General features: G+C 32.6%; 1 protein-coding gene across 1 annotated transcript in view; it reads left to right on the forward strand.

The window, feature by feature from the left end:
* The window catches only part of LOC114070596 (CUB and sushi domain-containing protein 3-like), a gene marked incomplete at both ends in the record, with an annotated part of 188,391 nt that overhangs the window by 134,918 nt on the left and 34,846 nt on the right, over nt 1-18,627 (forward strand). The window contains 4 exons of the mRNA XM_027908106.1: nt 559-753; nt 7,470-7,608; nt 12,090-12,277; nt 14,288-14,476. Coding sequence (XP_027763907.1) covers nt 559-753; nt 7,470-7,608; nt 12,090-12,277; nt 14,288-14,476 — 711 coding nt within the window. The remainder of the gene's footprint in view (nt 1-558; nt 754-7,469; nt 7,609-12,089; nt 12,278-14,287; nt 14,477-18,627) is intronic.

Raw genomic sequence — 18,627 nt, forward strand, 5'->3', positions numbered from 1 at the left:
CATACTAGGAATTTGTTTCGCCCGAAACAAAATGCTATGTTTAAAGTTTAAATTTTCTTTCTTTTGCCAACAAAACCACTTTTGTCACTGTTCATGAGCATTCAGTACAGGAAACAAAATAAACTATGGTAGTATTAGGCACACTGAGGTCAGTATGGCTCAAATGGTATGACAGTGAATTGGATGTAAAAAAGGTGACTAAAGTTATTATAACATAGATGCTTGCCCTGACTTTCTGAAGGATGCTCCTGGCCCATTGTTACATTAGATAGGATGGACTGCTGGAAAGAAGAACTTAACCATTGCTGAAATCTGCCAGCACTTAGCTGTCCTAGATGAGATTCATGCTGGTATAACTTTATACTTTAATCAATTTTTGGCACTGGTGTACATTTTCTGCTGTTGATCAATTTTTTTTATTTCTTATTGTTACCTTTGTTTCCTCATGTGAATTTTTTGTTCTTACTTGCAGAACAAAACCCTAAAAGTGTCCTGTTACTTGCAAGAGTTATCACACTATTTCCCCTCACCCACCCTTTTTCTTTTCTTCTTAAAAAGCATTTGGACATAATGAGTGTCCAGATCCCGGAGTGCCAATCAATGCTCGGCGTTTTGGAGACAATTTTCAACTGGGAAGCTCAATTTCTGTTATATGTGAAGAAGGATTTATTAAAACACAAGGAACTGAAACAATTACTTGTATGCTAATGGATGGAAAAGTAATGTGGAGTGGACCTATTCCTAAGTGTGGAGGTATGTATGATATTTCTTTCTGGTTCAGGAGAATTTGATGTAATGTGTTTTGTCACTAAATGAAGTTCAGATTTTTGCAGATGGATAGCACAAAGCTACTGTGAAGCCTAGCCCTTAATAAAGGAGTCTAGTAAGGTATGAGTTTTTATTATAAACCTGTCTGCAGGACTGAATTTTTCTTATAACAGTTATAAGGACAGAAGATAAACATGGAAAAAAATGTCATACTTATCAGTGATGTAAACAATGCTGCATGCATGTGTAATGATGAAGGCCAACCTAAGAAACCTTTTTAGAACTGGAATGTGAATATTTTACACTCTTCATACTTTCAGATAGCTCCTATTTGGTACTGGAGGAACTATCATTTTCAAAAGATGTATTTTACTTGAAAGGATCACTCTTGCCTTTTTTTTTTTTCCCACTTCTTTTTAAAGAATATATTTGTCTGATTTGAAAAAATATTTGAAGCAATGAGTTTCAGTGCTAGAAGAGCGCCAATAATATTAATCTCTGCAGTTTGGAATTCCAGTCCAATCAATATCGTGATTGGCCTACTTAATACTTAGGAGAAAGAAATATCAGGGAAGAAGAAAATAAAAAAATCCTTCTTTTTTCTCCAAACTTTATTTTAGTATATTGGAGGCTCTTGTTCTTCAACCACGATATTTAAATCTCTTGCCAACTTGTCACTCAATGTCCTTGAGCAGAAGTCTGGGGGTTTTGTAGGGGTTTGTTGCTTTGAGATTTTTAAATTTTTTTCTCACCCAGTATCATATAGGTTTTCTTCAATATACAGCTATTGACTTCCTGATTCAAACAGATGAACAATTAAAAATTATTTGACAGCTCAGTGACATCTTAATATAATATTAGGTTAGAATGAAGATGCTGATCTCTTTTTTGGTCTTTGGCGGTGCTATTTAAAACTGCTTGAGCTGTTTTAGCCCTCTGTTGCAGTGCTTGTGTTTTTTCTATCCACAGTGACTCCTAGGCTGGGGAAGATTCCCTTAGCAACTGATCTTCCTTTTTTATAGAAATTAAATACTTCATACATCACATTGTATTTTGCATTTTTTCCTTGGACTTGTTTACACTAATAGATATCAAAATATAATTTTTACTTCATTAATTGTCTATAGTTGAAGGTCTCCTAAGGGGAGAAATTAATTGAGCTGCTTAAAATGATTATATTTAATCAATAACAATATAATATCTGATTTATGGTTTATGAGTTTTTATTTTAAACAAAATCTTAGTTTTTGTTTTCCCTATGTAACTGACTTCCTGAAAAAAATGGAGTAATTTCAATACATTAATGTGACTGCTTAAAATATCCCTCACATTTCTGTGGTAAATTATTATTGCTTTATAGATATAAGATGGGTCAGTTTCACTAGACAAGACTAGTATAGGCTATAATGCCTCTGCTTTCTTGTAGGGTTCACGGAGCTATGCAACACTGCCAATAAAATCTAAATTGCATTTTCAATGTTACATTAAAAACTTAAATTACTGGGAATATTTTTTTTAGTGTCAGTCTGTGCAGAAGACAATCTGATGGACCGTATATTGGAACCCAAAAGGTTCAGAGAAGGATATATTTGTATTAGATGTTTTTATTAGCTTTAGAATTAGATACATTTTCAAAATTTCAGATCAAATTGGAAGACAAATGAAAACATTTTCAAACTAATAATGTAATTTGGTCTGCTAAGGTGTTCAGAATTTTTAGTCATTGTGTGCACATTTGCCTGTACTACTCGGTTGTTTCATATATACTCTACACACACCTCATAATTTCATTGTCATATATATCGAGTCAAAGGCATAACCTCCACATTCTGACTAGGAGACACTGAATGTCACTGCTGTGCAGTTTCTCTTCCACTGCAGAAATGTTAGCAATTGCAATTTATATCAGAGAGCTATTTAATAATAAACGTGGTGCAGATAGACAGGGTCAGCACACTCATTTTTCAGGGCAGTCCTGATCAGCCTCTGCTGAGACTTCCTTCCAGCCCTGCCCACGGCCCAGGATCCTCTTTCTGCTCAACCTGGGGCTGTCAATCACAGCCTCAGCAAAGCTGCTGTTTTGGCTATCTCAGTGTGCCCATGTGACTTCATGGTTAGTTCTCAGAGCTAAACCATCAAATTGCGTCATCTGATGGTCATTTGGTTGTTATCAAACCTTTCTCATGGAGGTCCAGACTTGTTCACCTTGCTCAGGAGAGGTTGGATCTGTCTGTGAAGGCTCTAACTCAGTGTATCCTTGTGTATGTGTACACATGTGATCTTCCTTGGCTCCTGGCTTCTCTTCTCTAGTGGAGTGGTCCTGCTTTTGCTGCTCTCTGATGATTTTGAATTTTTAGATTCCTGTCCTTGTGCCTTTCATCCTTCTGAGAGGGTTATATGGAGGATATTCCCATAATATATTCTAATATTGTGCTGTTGTACCTGTGCTGAAGCTCTAACCTTGGTCTTCCTGCACAACTCCTGTATTGCTTAATATCCTGTGGTTCTGTAGAATTGATGATAAGCTCTTGAAAAAACATGACTAAAACTATGAATCTACAAGACATTCAGTGATTAGCCTGTCATCCTCAAAGCCTTTTTCATACTCACATACAGAAATTTCCTGTCTCAACCCCTGTACCTTACTATACAAAGAAATAAATACAAATGACTTTGTAAGAATTCTTAGATCAGACTAAGATTAGCTTTCAGTATTTGGCATATCTGTGTGTTTGAGAAAGAGATTCTGGTTGATGACAACCTCTAGTTAAGTTATATTTCTAGTGTTTTGTTTTGAACACAGAGGCATTGGGAATGAATCTGTCTGGCAACCATCAAATATAGCTAGAAAAAAGAATAGAGAATGAAAATCAATATAAAAAAGGTCAGGGAAACAATCCTTTGTCAAGATGAGAGTTTTATTTTCTAAAAAACAAGGCTCTTTAGGATAAGCCAAATAGCCTAGCTATTCTAAAGGCAAGGACTCCTGGGTCTAGGATATCAGGCTGTGATGGTGAAAGTCAAATGAAAAAAATCTTTTGAATCTTTCATTGCAAGCATCAGGAAGAACCAGAATCAGGGGATGGGTAAGAAAGATTTCTTTAAGGAAGACCCAAACCAGCAGCAAAACACTTCATTATTGTGAGACCTCAAGTACAAATTATTCCTAATTTAGGCAATTTTATAACGTGAATTATTTTTAATGTACTATTCATAGAAGTATTTTTGTAATAGAGGTTTTTTTTTCTGTATTCTAAATATAATCTTTAAGAGTGTCATGAAAATGTGGTGAGAATATGGAATTTTGTACAAGTTTAACAATAATGTATTCTAACTATGGTAGTAAAATGGCTCAGAATAAGGCCATCCAGTATTCCTATTCTCGTTGATATACTTTGTAGTTTATAGGCTCCATATACATTATGAATACGTGGCTATATACAATAAAATATAGGGATTATGAATGCTGGAGAGTTAAGCTTCTGGTTTTGAGTTGAATATGAGTTTAAATACTTTATTGCTTGACTCACACTGTTTGCTGGAGATTGTATGAAAAAGAGACTTTAACATAAAAGGTGAGAAAGCCATTTTAAAAACATCAGTGATGAAAACAAATCTATTTCTGCATAATTAGAAATGTTTGTAATATATTGAATTCTGAAATCTACATAACTTTTAGAAGCCTTTTTTTTTCCTACACAGTACAGAAAACATGGGCTGTTATGTCCTTAAAAATAAAAAATACCTATTTACAACAGTTCATGATTTTAATATAGAAGCTTAGTAATCTCCTGAGAAAAAATGAAGATCAGACAAATGTATGATAATTCATAGTCTTCAATTTGAAGTTGTGTCAAAGATAGCAAAATTAATCTATTTTTCTAGTGGAAATGTACAGAATATTATAGATGATGATACGTATGCCAGTACCAGTATGGGAGAGGCTCTCGCAAGGGCAGAGCAGAGAGGGAAAATGACCTACTGCTGACCATACTTCTTTTGGCACAGTCCAGGACACATTTGGCTTTCTGGCCTGCAAATACACATTGTTGGCTCATGTCACCTGCCAATATCCACAAGTCCCTCTCTGCAGGACTGTTTTCAATCCATCATCTTCAAAAGGTTTCCTGACATATTTCATTTGCTTTGGAAATGAATATTGAAGTGTTTTGGTAATAGGCCAAAGTTTTTTTCCCTATGTTTAGAAATTAAAGAATTAAAGCAGTTTACTAGTTCTTTTCTGAGACACATTGTTGAACAATAAAAGAAAACCTTAGCAAAATGAAAATCTTGGCCTACATATAGATGTCCATGATGTAAATAAATATGTATATGTTTCTAGTAAGTCTGGCAAAGCAAAGAAGAAAGCTCGTCTTTCCCTTCAGAAAATGAAACTGGGGGGAAAAATTCCAGCCTCAGATCCTGAGGAGCTCACCAAATCTGATTTGGTCTGGATCAAATGCTTGGTTATCAATTAAGGAAAGAATAACTAAACCCATGATAACAATAAACTGGTCATGCCTTCATAGTTCTATAGTCTAATGTATTTAGTACAATATATATTAGAACCAACAAAGCACAGAATCATAGAATGGGTAGTCTTGGAAGGAACCTTAAAGATCATCTAGTTCCAATGCCCCTGAAGTGGGCAGGGGTGCCATTAACTAGATGATGCTGCTCAGGTCTCCATCCAGTCTGACCTTGAACAACTCCAGGGATGGGGCATCCACTGCTTCTTCTGTGTAACTTGTTCCAGTGCTTCATCACCCTCTGAGTAAAGAATTTCTTCCTAAGATCGAATATAAACCTTCTTTCTTTCATTTTAAAATCATTGCCCATTGTCCTGTCACTTTCTGACTGTATAAAAAGTTCCTCATCTTCTTTTTACAAGGCTGCAATGAGGTCTCCCTAAAGCCTTCTCTTCTCCAAGCTAAAGAACTCCAGATCTCTCAGCCTGCCTTCACAGAGTGTGCCACTCAGCTTCATATCATCTGCAGACTTGCTGAGGATGCACTCGATCTCATGTCTATGCCATTCATAAAGATATTAAAGAGTACCAGTCCCAAGATAGAACCCTGAGAGATATCGCTCCTTAGCACCCTTTTGAATGAAGAAATAATGTTTTCCTAGTGTTTGTAAGTTACCATGTGACCTACCTGATTGTTATGTATGATAAAGTTCATATGTATACATATATGCATACGCTGAAGTTGGCTATTTTGTCTAGATGTCTAGATATTTTAAATTTCTAGAAAAATATTATGATTTGTTACCTCTTAAAAATGGTAATACTTCTAGTGATTCAATTACTGAATTTCTTAGATAACTGAGGCTAATTCTGTGAATTGATTTCTCTAGGGAACATCAATCTACTACTGAAAGTAAATAAATAAAAGCATGCCAAGCCCTACTACTGTATTTTCCTCACCTATCCATAACAGAGAGGAGAAGATGATCTCACAAAAGTGTGATGTCACATGCACTTGACTTTCATGGGCATGTAGATCCATCAGGTGAAATGGGTTTGCATTCAAGCATGAAATTGAAAACCCATATAGAGCTTTGCAAGACTAAAACCTAACAGATCTGTCCTTCAGCAGTGTTGGTCTTGTGGTTCTTACTCTACCAACCTGTGAGATTATATCATCTTTGAGATGGACTTTCACCCTCCATAGCCAAAATCGGCTTCAGTCAAACTTTATTGCTACTTCTCAGAATGCCTGTCTATGACTGTCTTAACCCTGAGGAATGAATGGAAAGTTCCCTTATTCTGTACCAGATTTTCTTCAGCTATTTGTTAACTGAGTTGGTTAGAGCTTTCTACCAATAATACCAAGGTCATGAGTCCAATCTCTGTATGGGCCATTCACTTCAGATCCTTGTGGGTCCCTTCCAGCTCAGAATATTCTGTGATTCTGGTCTAGCGGAAGGTGTTCCTGACCATGGCAGGGGAGGGGAGGTGGTGGTATTGATTTAAAAATTGTTTTCAAAGAAATGCTCTTCATCCTTTTAATTCTTACAAGTTGTGGAGATCATTACTGTAATTAATGTGCCATTAAACCACTGAAATACTTCAAATTACTTACTTGTTCTAAGAGAAAAATTACATGTTATTTCTAGTAATTCTGCTTGCGGAATATTTATATATATATATATTTTCCAAGTGCTTAAAAAATATCAGCTAATCCTGGAAGAATGGTAAGTAGGTCTTTTTCATGAATGAGGAATAAGAACTGCCAACATGACAAGCAAAATATATGTGGTATAACAGTGGATTTATGTCAAAGTTAAATAACACTTCACTGCTTTCTAGCTTTTATACTCAACTAAAACTTTTCCAAGTTTTTCAAATCTCTCTGCTCAAAATTAAAAGCAAAAATAACAACATACTGCAGAAACTATGCTTTGGTTTATGTCCTTTATTGCAGGAAAATAGATTGTACTATAAAGATACAGGAGAAAAAAAACCTTTGTCAGAATTATTGAACAGTTTATTTTAAGTTTTTAAGGGTCTTAATTCAGTTATCTCCATCTAATTCTGAACACCATAGAATATATCAGCTTTGAAACCTTTTTTTGCATCTTCTGGCAACTGGATTTTTAAAATTTATTTCTTACAGTTGTTCTGTATTAAAACTTATAATTGTGAATCATGTGTAATAAGATTGTGTTATTTACCTTTTTCTTTGTTTCATTTTCAGCTCCATGTGGTGGGCATTTTTCATCTCCCAGTGGAGTAATTCTCTCTCCAGGCTGGCCAGGGTATTATAAAGATTCCTTGAATTGTGAGTGGGTGATAGAAGCTGAACCAGGACATTCTATCAAAATTACATTTGAAAGGTCTTTGCTAATGTTTTTCTTTTTTAATGTTTTCCAGTTTTTACTCAGAAGCAGGAGTTATTAGCTTTGCCATAATGTTAGTTTTCACTGTCACTAAAATCAAGCAATTGTAGTATCAGGTAGGACTTTCCAAAACTCCTTCAGAGCATAAATTTTATCTTCAGTGAAATTTCTACTTGAAGTGCTGAGAAGCTTTTGAAATTTCAACCCTCTTGCACATATTTAAGCCTGTCTGGCCCAGTTAAAAACTCTGTCTATTTTTAAAGATTAACTTTCTTTAATTTGCTTGTAACTATATAGCTATGATGATTACAGAGTTCATTTTTTCTCTCAAAACCATGAAGTTTTCAACTCTAAAAATCTGAATCAACTGTGAAAACTGAATTGAATGCATTCATATTTTTTTCCATTCTGAATACTTAATTATCAAATCAGATGATCTATTTTTGTAAAAAGACTGTTTACTCTCAGATGGAGTTCCACTTTCCTCAGATTACTTCAGCATTCCATTTTTTCTTACGTTACTGTGTCTGTCTTATTAAGGTCCATTCCTGATTCTAAGGATTGAAATGTGCTGAGCGCTTTATGTTTCTCATACCATTTAATTTAAGTTCTTTATTAGAAAGCAAACCAAAACAATTCAATCAAAGAATGTTATTCTACATATTTTCAAGGGTGTTTCACATTATTTTTAGTTGTAAATATTAATAAAATTATATGAAAATCCAGGAAAAATAGTGCCTTTGATGATCAAAGTTATAGTGCACAAATATCATGCAAGTACTTTTCAGTTAATATTTATGTAGCATATTTTGACTACTCCTGGATACACTTGATTAAAAGAAAATATATTTCTTCATTTTAATACAATTCAAAAGTAGTTTTAAGCAATATATGAAATCCGTATTCTCTTAGCAAAATTTCTCATTGTGATAAGATAGTTTAAAACTTTTTTCTAGTACTGTTGCTTACACTATAATAAAGGGATCATGGAACGTCATATACAGTCAAAGGACAAGTAATAAAGACATTTCAAAGGTATTCCCTATCCTTTACATCAAATGAAAGCTCATCTTCCAAAATCACTATTGCTATTTATCACTGCAAATAAAGACTTTTTGCCAGTTAGAATATAATAAAAGGATGAATAACTCCCTCTAGCAAAAATTAATCAAAACTCATATTAATTCAAAATTAAGAGAAAATTATTGTTTCCTGTCTTGTAAATCAAAATGAAAAATAAAAAAATGAACTTTCATTACCTTATTTTTTTAAAAAAAGTTATACTTTCAAATATTGTATTTTTAATTCAGTAATTCATTTAAACTAGATTTGATGTGGACAGTCATTTCAAAGTGAAAAGCACTTGCATATTTGCGAAATACTAAGCCAGCTACATTTTCTTTCTTTGCACTGAATTTTAATAAATATGACACTTTCTTGTGTACATTTTTTGTTTTTAATGCATTAATGCTTTATCATAAAATTGCACAACCTCTGTTCCTCTTGTAAGAGCAACAAAAACAAGAAGTGGTCTCTTCAGATCGGAGAGATCTTCAGATCTTCTATCCTCTTTAAGACACTTCCATTGCTGCTCATTTTTGACAATCTTGACACTTGTCATAAATTGGGCTGATATGCATATTGCTCAGATGCAGCAACTCAGAGAGGTTCCACTCACATATAGATGTGTGTTCTCTTATGTGCCTCTGTGCAGAAGTGCTTGTAAAAATGCATCAATGTACATTTAAACAGATGCACAGTTTGAGTAGTTATTTGAAAGATTTTTAATTTCTCTGTCAGGGAAAAATATTTACCGTACATGTCTAGAACCTTTACCTACCTTTTGGATTTTCTAGGATGAAGGGAACAGTTCTTACTAATACACATTTTCTGCAGAGTGAAAGCTTAGTGTTGCATCAGTTTCCCACTTGTAGAGTAGTTTATTTACTTTTAATCTCCCATCTTCCTATCTTCCAATACCTTCTCTTGTGTGACATTGGATAGGTGCAAGGTACTGCATTCCATGGCTGTATGCCAAAGTGTTCCTGTGCCAAGGAGCCAGAGTATACATGAAAAGAAAGATCTACAGATATAGTGAATAAAAATAGCTATTAATTTTTGTTCTTTCAGTAAAAATAATTTTTTAATATTTTGTTTTATGGTTGTGCATGTATACTTTAAAAATTTATTCCTCTTCTACAGTAGTAAATAAAACAGATAATATTCTGGTTTTTTGTTATAAATCAGTATCTTTTTAGGCTCAGTTGACATGACAGAAATGATAAATGGCAGTACCATTCTTCATTGTAATGAAGTGTTTATCATGTACCCTAATTATGAGTATATAAATGCAAGGTAGCAAACTACTGATTTGAGCACTAGTCACATTTGTCTGATGAGTATAAACTGTGCAGCAGGATATCCTGACATCACATTGAGCTGGTAGGGGGGTTCTTAGAAACAAAAGTGCATGTTATAAATATTAAGGCAGCTTTATTGATTCAAATAGGACCTCTTCTAAAAATTGTGTGTCACCTCCTGTGTTAGAGCAGACTCCTGTCTGCTTCTGACTCCTACATAAGAATAGACCTCACATAGCAATGATGACATCCAGGTCAATTTAAGAATAGTGATCAGTTAATTAGGAAAGGACATTGGAGTGGTCCTACATGAAACTTATCCCATTTCCTATAAATCCCTACTGTTTTCTCACACCAGAGAAACAAACAGGTGACATGTAAATATGTCAGATAAGTTGAGCATCAAGAGGGAAAAATTATATAAACATCACACTTACAAATTAAATTCAAATTGATCATTTTTTGAGCCAAATGACCAAGCAAAGGCATTGTACATAATCCCCCCTTCAAATTTCTTTCACTTCATCTGACTTAAAAATGGTTCTTACTTTTTTTTCTCAGGTGATTACTAATTTTTTTCATTCTGCTCTTTGTGGTGATGTATGTAGTCTTTGAACACAAAATACGTATAAGAGGATTGCTTTTGCGTCTTTGGGAATTAAATTTAATTTCAGTATGACTTGACTAACCTGATGATTGCATTACATTTGTAAGGTCCATGCCTTTTTTACACCTTTGACCTCAAGCATCTTTTTGATAAAGGGACTAAAAAAGCAGAACAAGACTAAATGATTTGTTTCCAAGATTTCTTCTATTTTGTATGGATTACTAGGAAAAAAAATTAGAAAAAGCAAGTTGCTGCCTAGTAGGTATCACTAATATACCACTTTGAGTTCATGTGGGAACTAGCAAAACACGAAATATTCAGTTTTTCTCCTTCTAGGATTATCCCACCTCATTTCTGTAACTCCTTATTACTTTATTTCTGTACTCTTTTAAATGTTATTTCATATGAGTAGAACACTGGTAAAACACAAGTTTTGGACGTTTAATTTGTCTTCTTGTCTTTTGCCAGACTCCATTAGATCTTAAGGCTCAGACTCTTGGGATATAAATATTGAAATATCAGCTTCCTCGGTGCATTGGCATTAGTCACGCAGTTCTTTGAATGACTTTCACAAAGCCGAATTAGGCATCTAAGTAAATCAGAGAGAGAATTAAGAATATCTGAAGGGTGCTTGTAAGAACCTGCTGTTAATCGTTGCTTTTTAATTCTGGAAGGGTTTTTCAATAATCCATCAGAGTACCTTATAGAGCAGGATGATTGATCTAAGGTCTGTCATAGCAAGAAAGAGAGAAACTGCTGTCAAAATCCCAAACAGGAGTTTGGGATTGCTGATAGCATCTAAAACAAGACAAGAAAGGAGATATCTAGCAGCACTGTCACACTCAGCTTTTCCTTGACAAGGACAGCACATACGCTGTCTTTAAACACTCGTCTTGTTTTCTTGGTTTCTGGTACTTTCTAAATAGGATTTTTAGTTGTGGGGTTTTTTTGTTTGTTTTTATACCCCATGACCTCTGTCACCACTTTGGACTGGCATAAAGCCACTGGAGTCTCAGTGCAGACTCAAATACTTCTATTCCTGCTTATAGAGGATTTTAAGAATAGAAACTCAAGAGTATGATTCTTTGATAATGTAAAGTACCTTGATGATATTTGTGCCAAAAAGATTAGATAAACTAAAAGAATGGATCAACAGATCCTCCATATAATTTTCTTAATTATTCAAAAATCCCCATAATTTTATGTTTTAAAGTAACATATGTAAATAATATTAATCTTTATTAACAAAACATGTTTCTGGATTTTTTTTTCCTGCAATACAAACCAGCTCAAGGAGTTGAAACTTATTTCTCATCTTGCTAAGCCACTAACCTGAAATTTTATTGTTATATTAATTATATAGGAAAAATAATATTTTTGTATTGATACTGTAAAATAGATATGTGGAAAAATATTATCAGGGAAGGAGTATAGTTTAAAAATATGGTGTTATTGAATTTTTTGTAACTGTCCCTTTAAATTTGTGCATCTGGGTGTTTCCTTAATTCCAGATTTCAGACTGAACTCAATTATGATGTTTTGGAAGTTCATGATGGACCAAACTTATTATCTCCACTTCTGGGATCTTACAATGGTACACAGGTCCCCCAATTTCTGTTTAGTAGTAGCAATTTTATTTATCTTCTCTTTACAACTGATAACAGTCGTTCTAATAATGGATTCAAGATTCACTATGAAAGTAAGTAATTCTGTATTGTATTATTTGATTTCCCCTCCCTCTGAATGCTTATTTTTGTCATAAATATATAAAGATTTACAGATGTCATGTTTGGTAAATTCCTGTTATTTCTCAATCTGAGATTTAGCAATATTAAACTGGAAAAGGGATGAACACTGATTTTACTTAAAAATTAATATAATTGATGTACTCCTCTGTGCTTTAAGAAACAAAAGATGAGAATGGGAAGCAAATGCATTTCTTCTGGATGCTGTTTTAAGGCTTGATATTTTTATATTTTATACAATACATTTTTATGTGTAAAACTGCATAAGATCAGGAAGATTATGCAAATCTAAGCAAATAACTGAATTACTGTTCTGACTGATGTATCTGCAGCTCAAACCGAAGGTAAGGGGAAATGCACTTTACGCTAATGAGCTGAAAATCAAGCTGTGGAATTGCTTGCTTATGGATTTTGAGAGTTTTAAAAACATGCCTATGTTATTTTTTCTGGTATAGTAGTCTTTTGCCATTATTAGAGTAATATAAACTACACTGAAGAAAACATATGTAAGATTTGATACTTTATGAATTCTTACAATTCATTTAAGTTTATAAATTCTAATTCAATTTTCATTTTTGCATCTCTAAATATAACTTTTGTTGAAATAATTTATATTTTTAAGAGAATTAATATTTCTACTATAATCACTATCTGATTTGCTTAGTAAAGGTCATAAGCACATTGTCCATTTCTATTTCATACACCAGCTTGTTGGAACTACCACCAAACAGTTTTCAAAAGTTCTTAATTTTTAACATTATGCACTAGTGGAGAATAAAAGTTAAAGTTATGATATCAGAGAACACTGAAAATATACATTCTTATCATTTGTACACAAATTGAACAATTTTCAGTAGTTGCTTTTCTGTTTAATTGCCCCTGTTTATATGCAGACATCTAATATTACTTTTATTTTTTCTTAATTCTTACTGATTTCTCATCTTGTATTATCCAGTATAACCCAATTCTGATTTCCCTTTTGGGAATAATAAGGACTAATGGTTCCCTCTTCATTTCTCCCTTCAAATATTGTAGTGAAAGCTGAAGTCTTTTATATGTTCTTATCTTTTATGCTAATTATTTCTTTTCACACTGAATTTCTTTGTAAGTAAGGATATTTTATGACTTCTGTGTAGGAATGAAAGGAATAACACCCATAAAAAATTTTAAAGTTAATACTTCTTATAATTTTTGTATTTCAGTATTATTCCTGGAGGGGTTTTTTTCTCATGATTATTTTACAATGAACTTCTTTATATGAACTTTATATGTGAACTTCTCACTGAGAAATAATCTAAAAGGTTTAATATTTTAGCATACATTGAAATTTCCTTTATCAAGTCAACTTTATTCTATTTTCTGCTATTCTTTGTCTTCTCAAAGTCTCATATATCAAAGAGCACTAGATATGAGATATTTATGAAAATAATTTATCTATCTAAATATTTCAAAAATCAGTATCAAAAGAAATCAAAATCATTTTAGCTATGCTAACAAATTTTGATCAGGGAAAAATAAAGACTGGAAATCAGGATTTTGAGTGATCATGAAGGATTTTCAATATCAGCATGAGGTACAAAATCACTTAATGTTACTGAGATAGAATAAAACCAAATATCCTGTAAATTATGTGATATTTTTCTCTGCACCAGTGGCAGGATGCAAGTTGTTACCCATGGCATCTTATAATGGTAACAGAGAGAAACAGTGCAAAGATAAATCATTGTAATACAAGATAATGATGCCTTCACGCCCACTCATAGCACAATCAATTACTTGAATGAATTTTAAGAAAATCTATAGATTGTTTGTTTAACTTTCTCTTTGCTTTTCCTTCTTTTTTTTTTTTTTTTTTTTTTTTTTTTTTTTTTTTTTTTTTTTTTTTTTTTTTTTTTTTTTTTTTTTTTTTTTTTTTTTTTTTTTTTTTTTTTTTTTTTTTTTTTTTTTTTTTTTTTTTAATCTAGGTGTAACTGTTAACACTTACTCTTGCTTGGATCCTGGCATACCAGTGCATGGACGTCGTTATGGACATGACTTCTCTATAGGTTCCACTGTCTCATTTAGTTGTGATCCAGGTTATAGGCTGAGTCACGAGGAGCCTTTGCTATGTGAAAAAAATCACTGGTGGAGTCACCCCCTCCCAACTTGTGATGGTAAGGATGAATGGATTAAATACAGAGTACCTTAAAATATGTAAATTTAATTAAACCATTATTAATCAAATGAGTTAAATATTGGAGCTTGGGAAAACCTCTGTTTTTAGGGAAGAAAAAGAATACTTAGAGGAAATAAACGTTATATAACTCCAATGAGACATACAACCATTAAAGCAGAGAATGATTCATAGTTGTTTAGCTCTGCAGATTACTGAAAGTATGTCTATCTGGATATATGTTGCTGTGAGCTGATTGCAAAGTTAATGTGTGTCTGCTTGTAAATCACTCATTACAAACTACAAATATTTGTGTTTGGGTACCCATCTATGGACATAGGTGTGCTGCTGTACAAAATATGAAATAAAGTTTATTTATACCTGACTCCAGACAAGCATTTTCTCTTGTTTGATGCTGGTCACTGTGCTCCTAACTTGTTAACAGAACTTGACAAATTTTAATCACTATAGGAACTTATTAGGGCCACATGATACCTGATCAGTAAGTGTATGATTATTAAACCGGGCAAAAGTGGGATTGAGTAATAGGTCTCCATCATATCATTAAAAATTCTGCTTAAAAAATTATCTAATATTTTCAGTAATCTCTTGTAATCTGAATTATTCATTTTAATGTTTTCCCAGTTAGGATGATATCAATTATAGGTAATATTAAGAAAGTAGATTGCAATGTTCATTAAACTGTGTTGTTTGAGATGTTTACTTCATGAAATACTTTTCTTGCTTGGAGCATGGCACACGTTTTTCCGATGATAAAAATGCTGTCAGGAATAATATAAACATTTATTCTAGGCCAGTATTTAACAAAAAATGTCTCCTGAACTTTTATAAACTACAGAATGCACATGATAGTATATTTTTCTAAAACAGTTCCTAGTGTCTCAGGACACTTATTTAGAAAGAAAAAAGGTGAATCTGAATGAAGACTGATGAAGAAGCTCACTGATTCATGTGTGATTTGCCATATGGAAATCTATTAATTTTCAATGTTTCTTTCTTTAAAAAATGGTAAGGATTTTCTTGGTCTTTGTTTGGATAGGAAGTTCTTTGGGTTTTTATATTTCAGTAAGTTGAAAGTGCCGGTATATAATGATACTTCAAACTTGTGGTGGTAAAAGGGGGTGTGAATAACCACTTTCCTGAACATGGCACTCTGTAGTTATGCAAGCCCATTTCCTAAGGGATTATGCATCTCACACGGGCTTTGAAATGAAGAATTCCAGGGTTCCCACAGTTTGCAGTCAAGGGAACTATACTTTGCTGAATAGGCCATAAAATTAGGATGTGTTTTCTCATGGTGATAGGCACTAGATTGTAACTAGGTGGAACAAACAGTATTAACACACTCCCTATGAATACTGTGCTCTGTTGTTAATAAACTTGTATATTGTGATAAATTTTTTGGTAAAGATGCTGAACTAGCATGCAATTCATTAAGTACGTGAGGTGTTTTTTTTTTTCTCTAGAGCATATTGCTAAATGGCAATTGTCTATTCAATAAATATGCTCTGAAGGTAGAATTAAGTACATTTATTCTACCAAATTTAATCAATAATGGTTGAACTAATTTTAACTTCATTGCTGATTTTCTTCTCTGGTGGAATGTTTTTTTAATAGGATCCAGAGTCCTTGCACCCTCAGGAAAAAAAAAAAAAGGACATTTGCTAAATGTTCTGTTCTTTGCATAAACTACAAGTATGGGTTTGTATTAACCACACTACCAGTAAACACATCACTCACTCCTACTGCTCATTTGATTGTTCTTTTTGATAATTGTATCTTTTTTATAATCTCATCATGTAGCGATATGGAGACAAACCATGATAATTATGCAGACAGATCATGACAACTCGTGTGTGTGAGTTTTGGAGAAGAACGTAAAAAGAAGAAAGATTTAGACTTAGAACAAGTTCTTCCTCAGAGTAGAAGATGGTTTTGACTGAAATTCTATTAATGAAATTATATTCATGATGTGTTTGGATGTTGCACAGAAAAACATAAAAAAAAAATAGTTTTGAGCTTTGCTGAGAAAATATTGCTTGTATTACATTTACACCATTCCTCTCTAACAACTACATATGATGCACTGTGTACCTATATATCTGGAAAGCCCTGAATTTCTTGACTGTAATCACCTCCCAGTTCTTCATTAAAAATTTTGTCTTATCATGTCCTTTCTGTATGAATATTATAAGAAAATTTTGCTTTTAAGCTTTGAATATTTGTGAGAAAACCTATTCTACTCAATATATGAATTATTGTATTAATGTCATTAAAATTACAGGAAAAATAATGTAAAAGTTAGATACCTAATTAAGAGTGTAAAGTGCTCTTTATTTCCTTCATCATAACATGAAATTGAATTTTAATAGATAATAATGGTAAATCAATATTTGAATTAAAAATAAATATTGTCATTCCACCTGATCTTCATTTACCTAAGAAAATTAATAAATAGAACGAAAAATATTCAAGCAAGATAGAAAACATTTAATGTTTATATTGGAAACCCCTAGATGCCCCAATGAATCAGCAAATATGACTTATGCATTACCATGAGGAACTTATTCAGGAAATATGGCAGAGATGTTATGTAATTTCTGTTGACATCTCTAAGATAAAAATAATACTTCTATTAAAATACAACTGTTACAAACCTGCTGCAAATATTCAGTGAGGTAGAGGCCAAAATTGGAAGCAGATAACATATCTTGGTCTATTTGAGATTTAAATAAGAGGGTAAAAATGCAAGGTTATGTTGTGAGTAATCTAGGCTGCACTAGTTTCAATTAAGATAATCTCTTGTGTGTTATAACTCAAGTCCAAGGTTTCTTTCTGGAAGCTGATTAAGATAATGTGATGCCCATATTGTTAATTTATCATAACTGAACTGCATCCTGTTGTAAGATTGCATCCTGTGTAATTAGGGAAGACAAATGCTGAAGTTTCTTGGTCTAGGAAGTACAGTGTACAAGATCAAAATCTAATTCACTGTTTCAATAATTTTAAACTGTTTATATGTCACTTTTATTATCGAATTGCACAATAAATGAAAACCACTCTAGAATTACATTTTTAGTTGGAAGTTAGAGTTAATTAAGCAAATAGATGTAATGAGGCCTCTATGTGTTTGTGCACATATATATTCATATCAGGAATTATGTGTACACAAACACATTTACGTATAAATGGGTTTTGCTTTTTGTGTCTCTATGGTTCCTTCTGAACTAGAATATGTTATTAGTCTTTTTCAATGATACTTAAAAACTAAAAGTAATCATTATTACTAACCAATTATAACTGAGTGTTTTGTCTTCCCATCACCCCTAAAAAAAATTAGTTTTCAGTTACTTTCACTTACAACAAACTGAACTTACTGAAAAAAGAGGGGTTTTTTTTGAAGGCTTCTCTTCTTATAAGTATTTTCTCTTTTCTGAGAAAATTGCGATACACTATTGTATGTTAGTGTCTAAGCTGTGTTTGGTAATCCATGGTTAATCTCTTGAAAAATCTTTATATAAGAAAATGATAGTTGATATAAATTGAAAATGTGGAAAATGTTAATTTCCAATATATCTTCAATCAGACAAAAAAGGTAAAATGTTATGTCTTTTTTTTTAACTGCATTACTTGTTAACAGCATTTTTAGAAACACATGCAATAAATGTGTTTCTATATATTTGTACCTATTTTTATATATTTCTATATTATTTTCTCCTATTTTACTAAAATAACTCATACATTCTCTTGATAGTTTTCTATCAGTTTTGGATATGATGACCCCCTTCTTCTCACATCCAGGTTTCTTGACATTTCATATAACCACTATACTCTACAAATTCTGAGACTGAATGGTGTTATGTCAAAATAAATTATTTTTAAACAGATAGCAAATGTTTTCATAAATCTCAGGTGTCAGAGAAAATTGTTGAGTTTTATTTCATGATGTAAAAAACAAAATTTAAGATGGTTTTCTGTGGATACGTTCTAAGCTAGCTATACAGGATGACCCCAGGAAGAGGACATACAAACTGACTTCTGCAGTTAAATATAAATGGGTTAAAACCAGAACAGAAGATATATGAAAGTAAAATAAAAATAAAATAAAATAATAATAAAAAAAAAAAAAAA

The sequence above is a fragment of the Empidonax traillii genome, unplaced genomic scaffold, assembly GCF_003031625.1.
Source record: "Empidonax traillii isolate 1590-97213 ecotype Southwest subspecies unplaced genomic scaffold, ASM303162v1 scaffold1614:size204762, whole genome shotgun sequence".
Taxonomy (NCBI): Eukaryota; Metazoa; Chordata; class Aves; order Passeriformes; family Tyrannidae; genus Empidonax; species Empidonax traillii.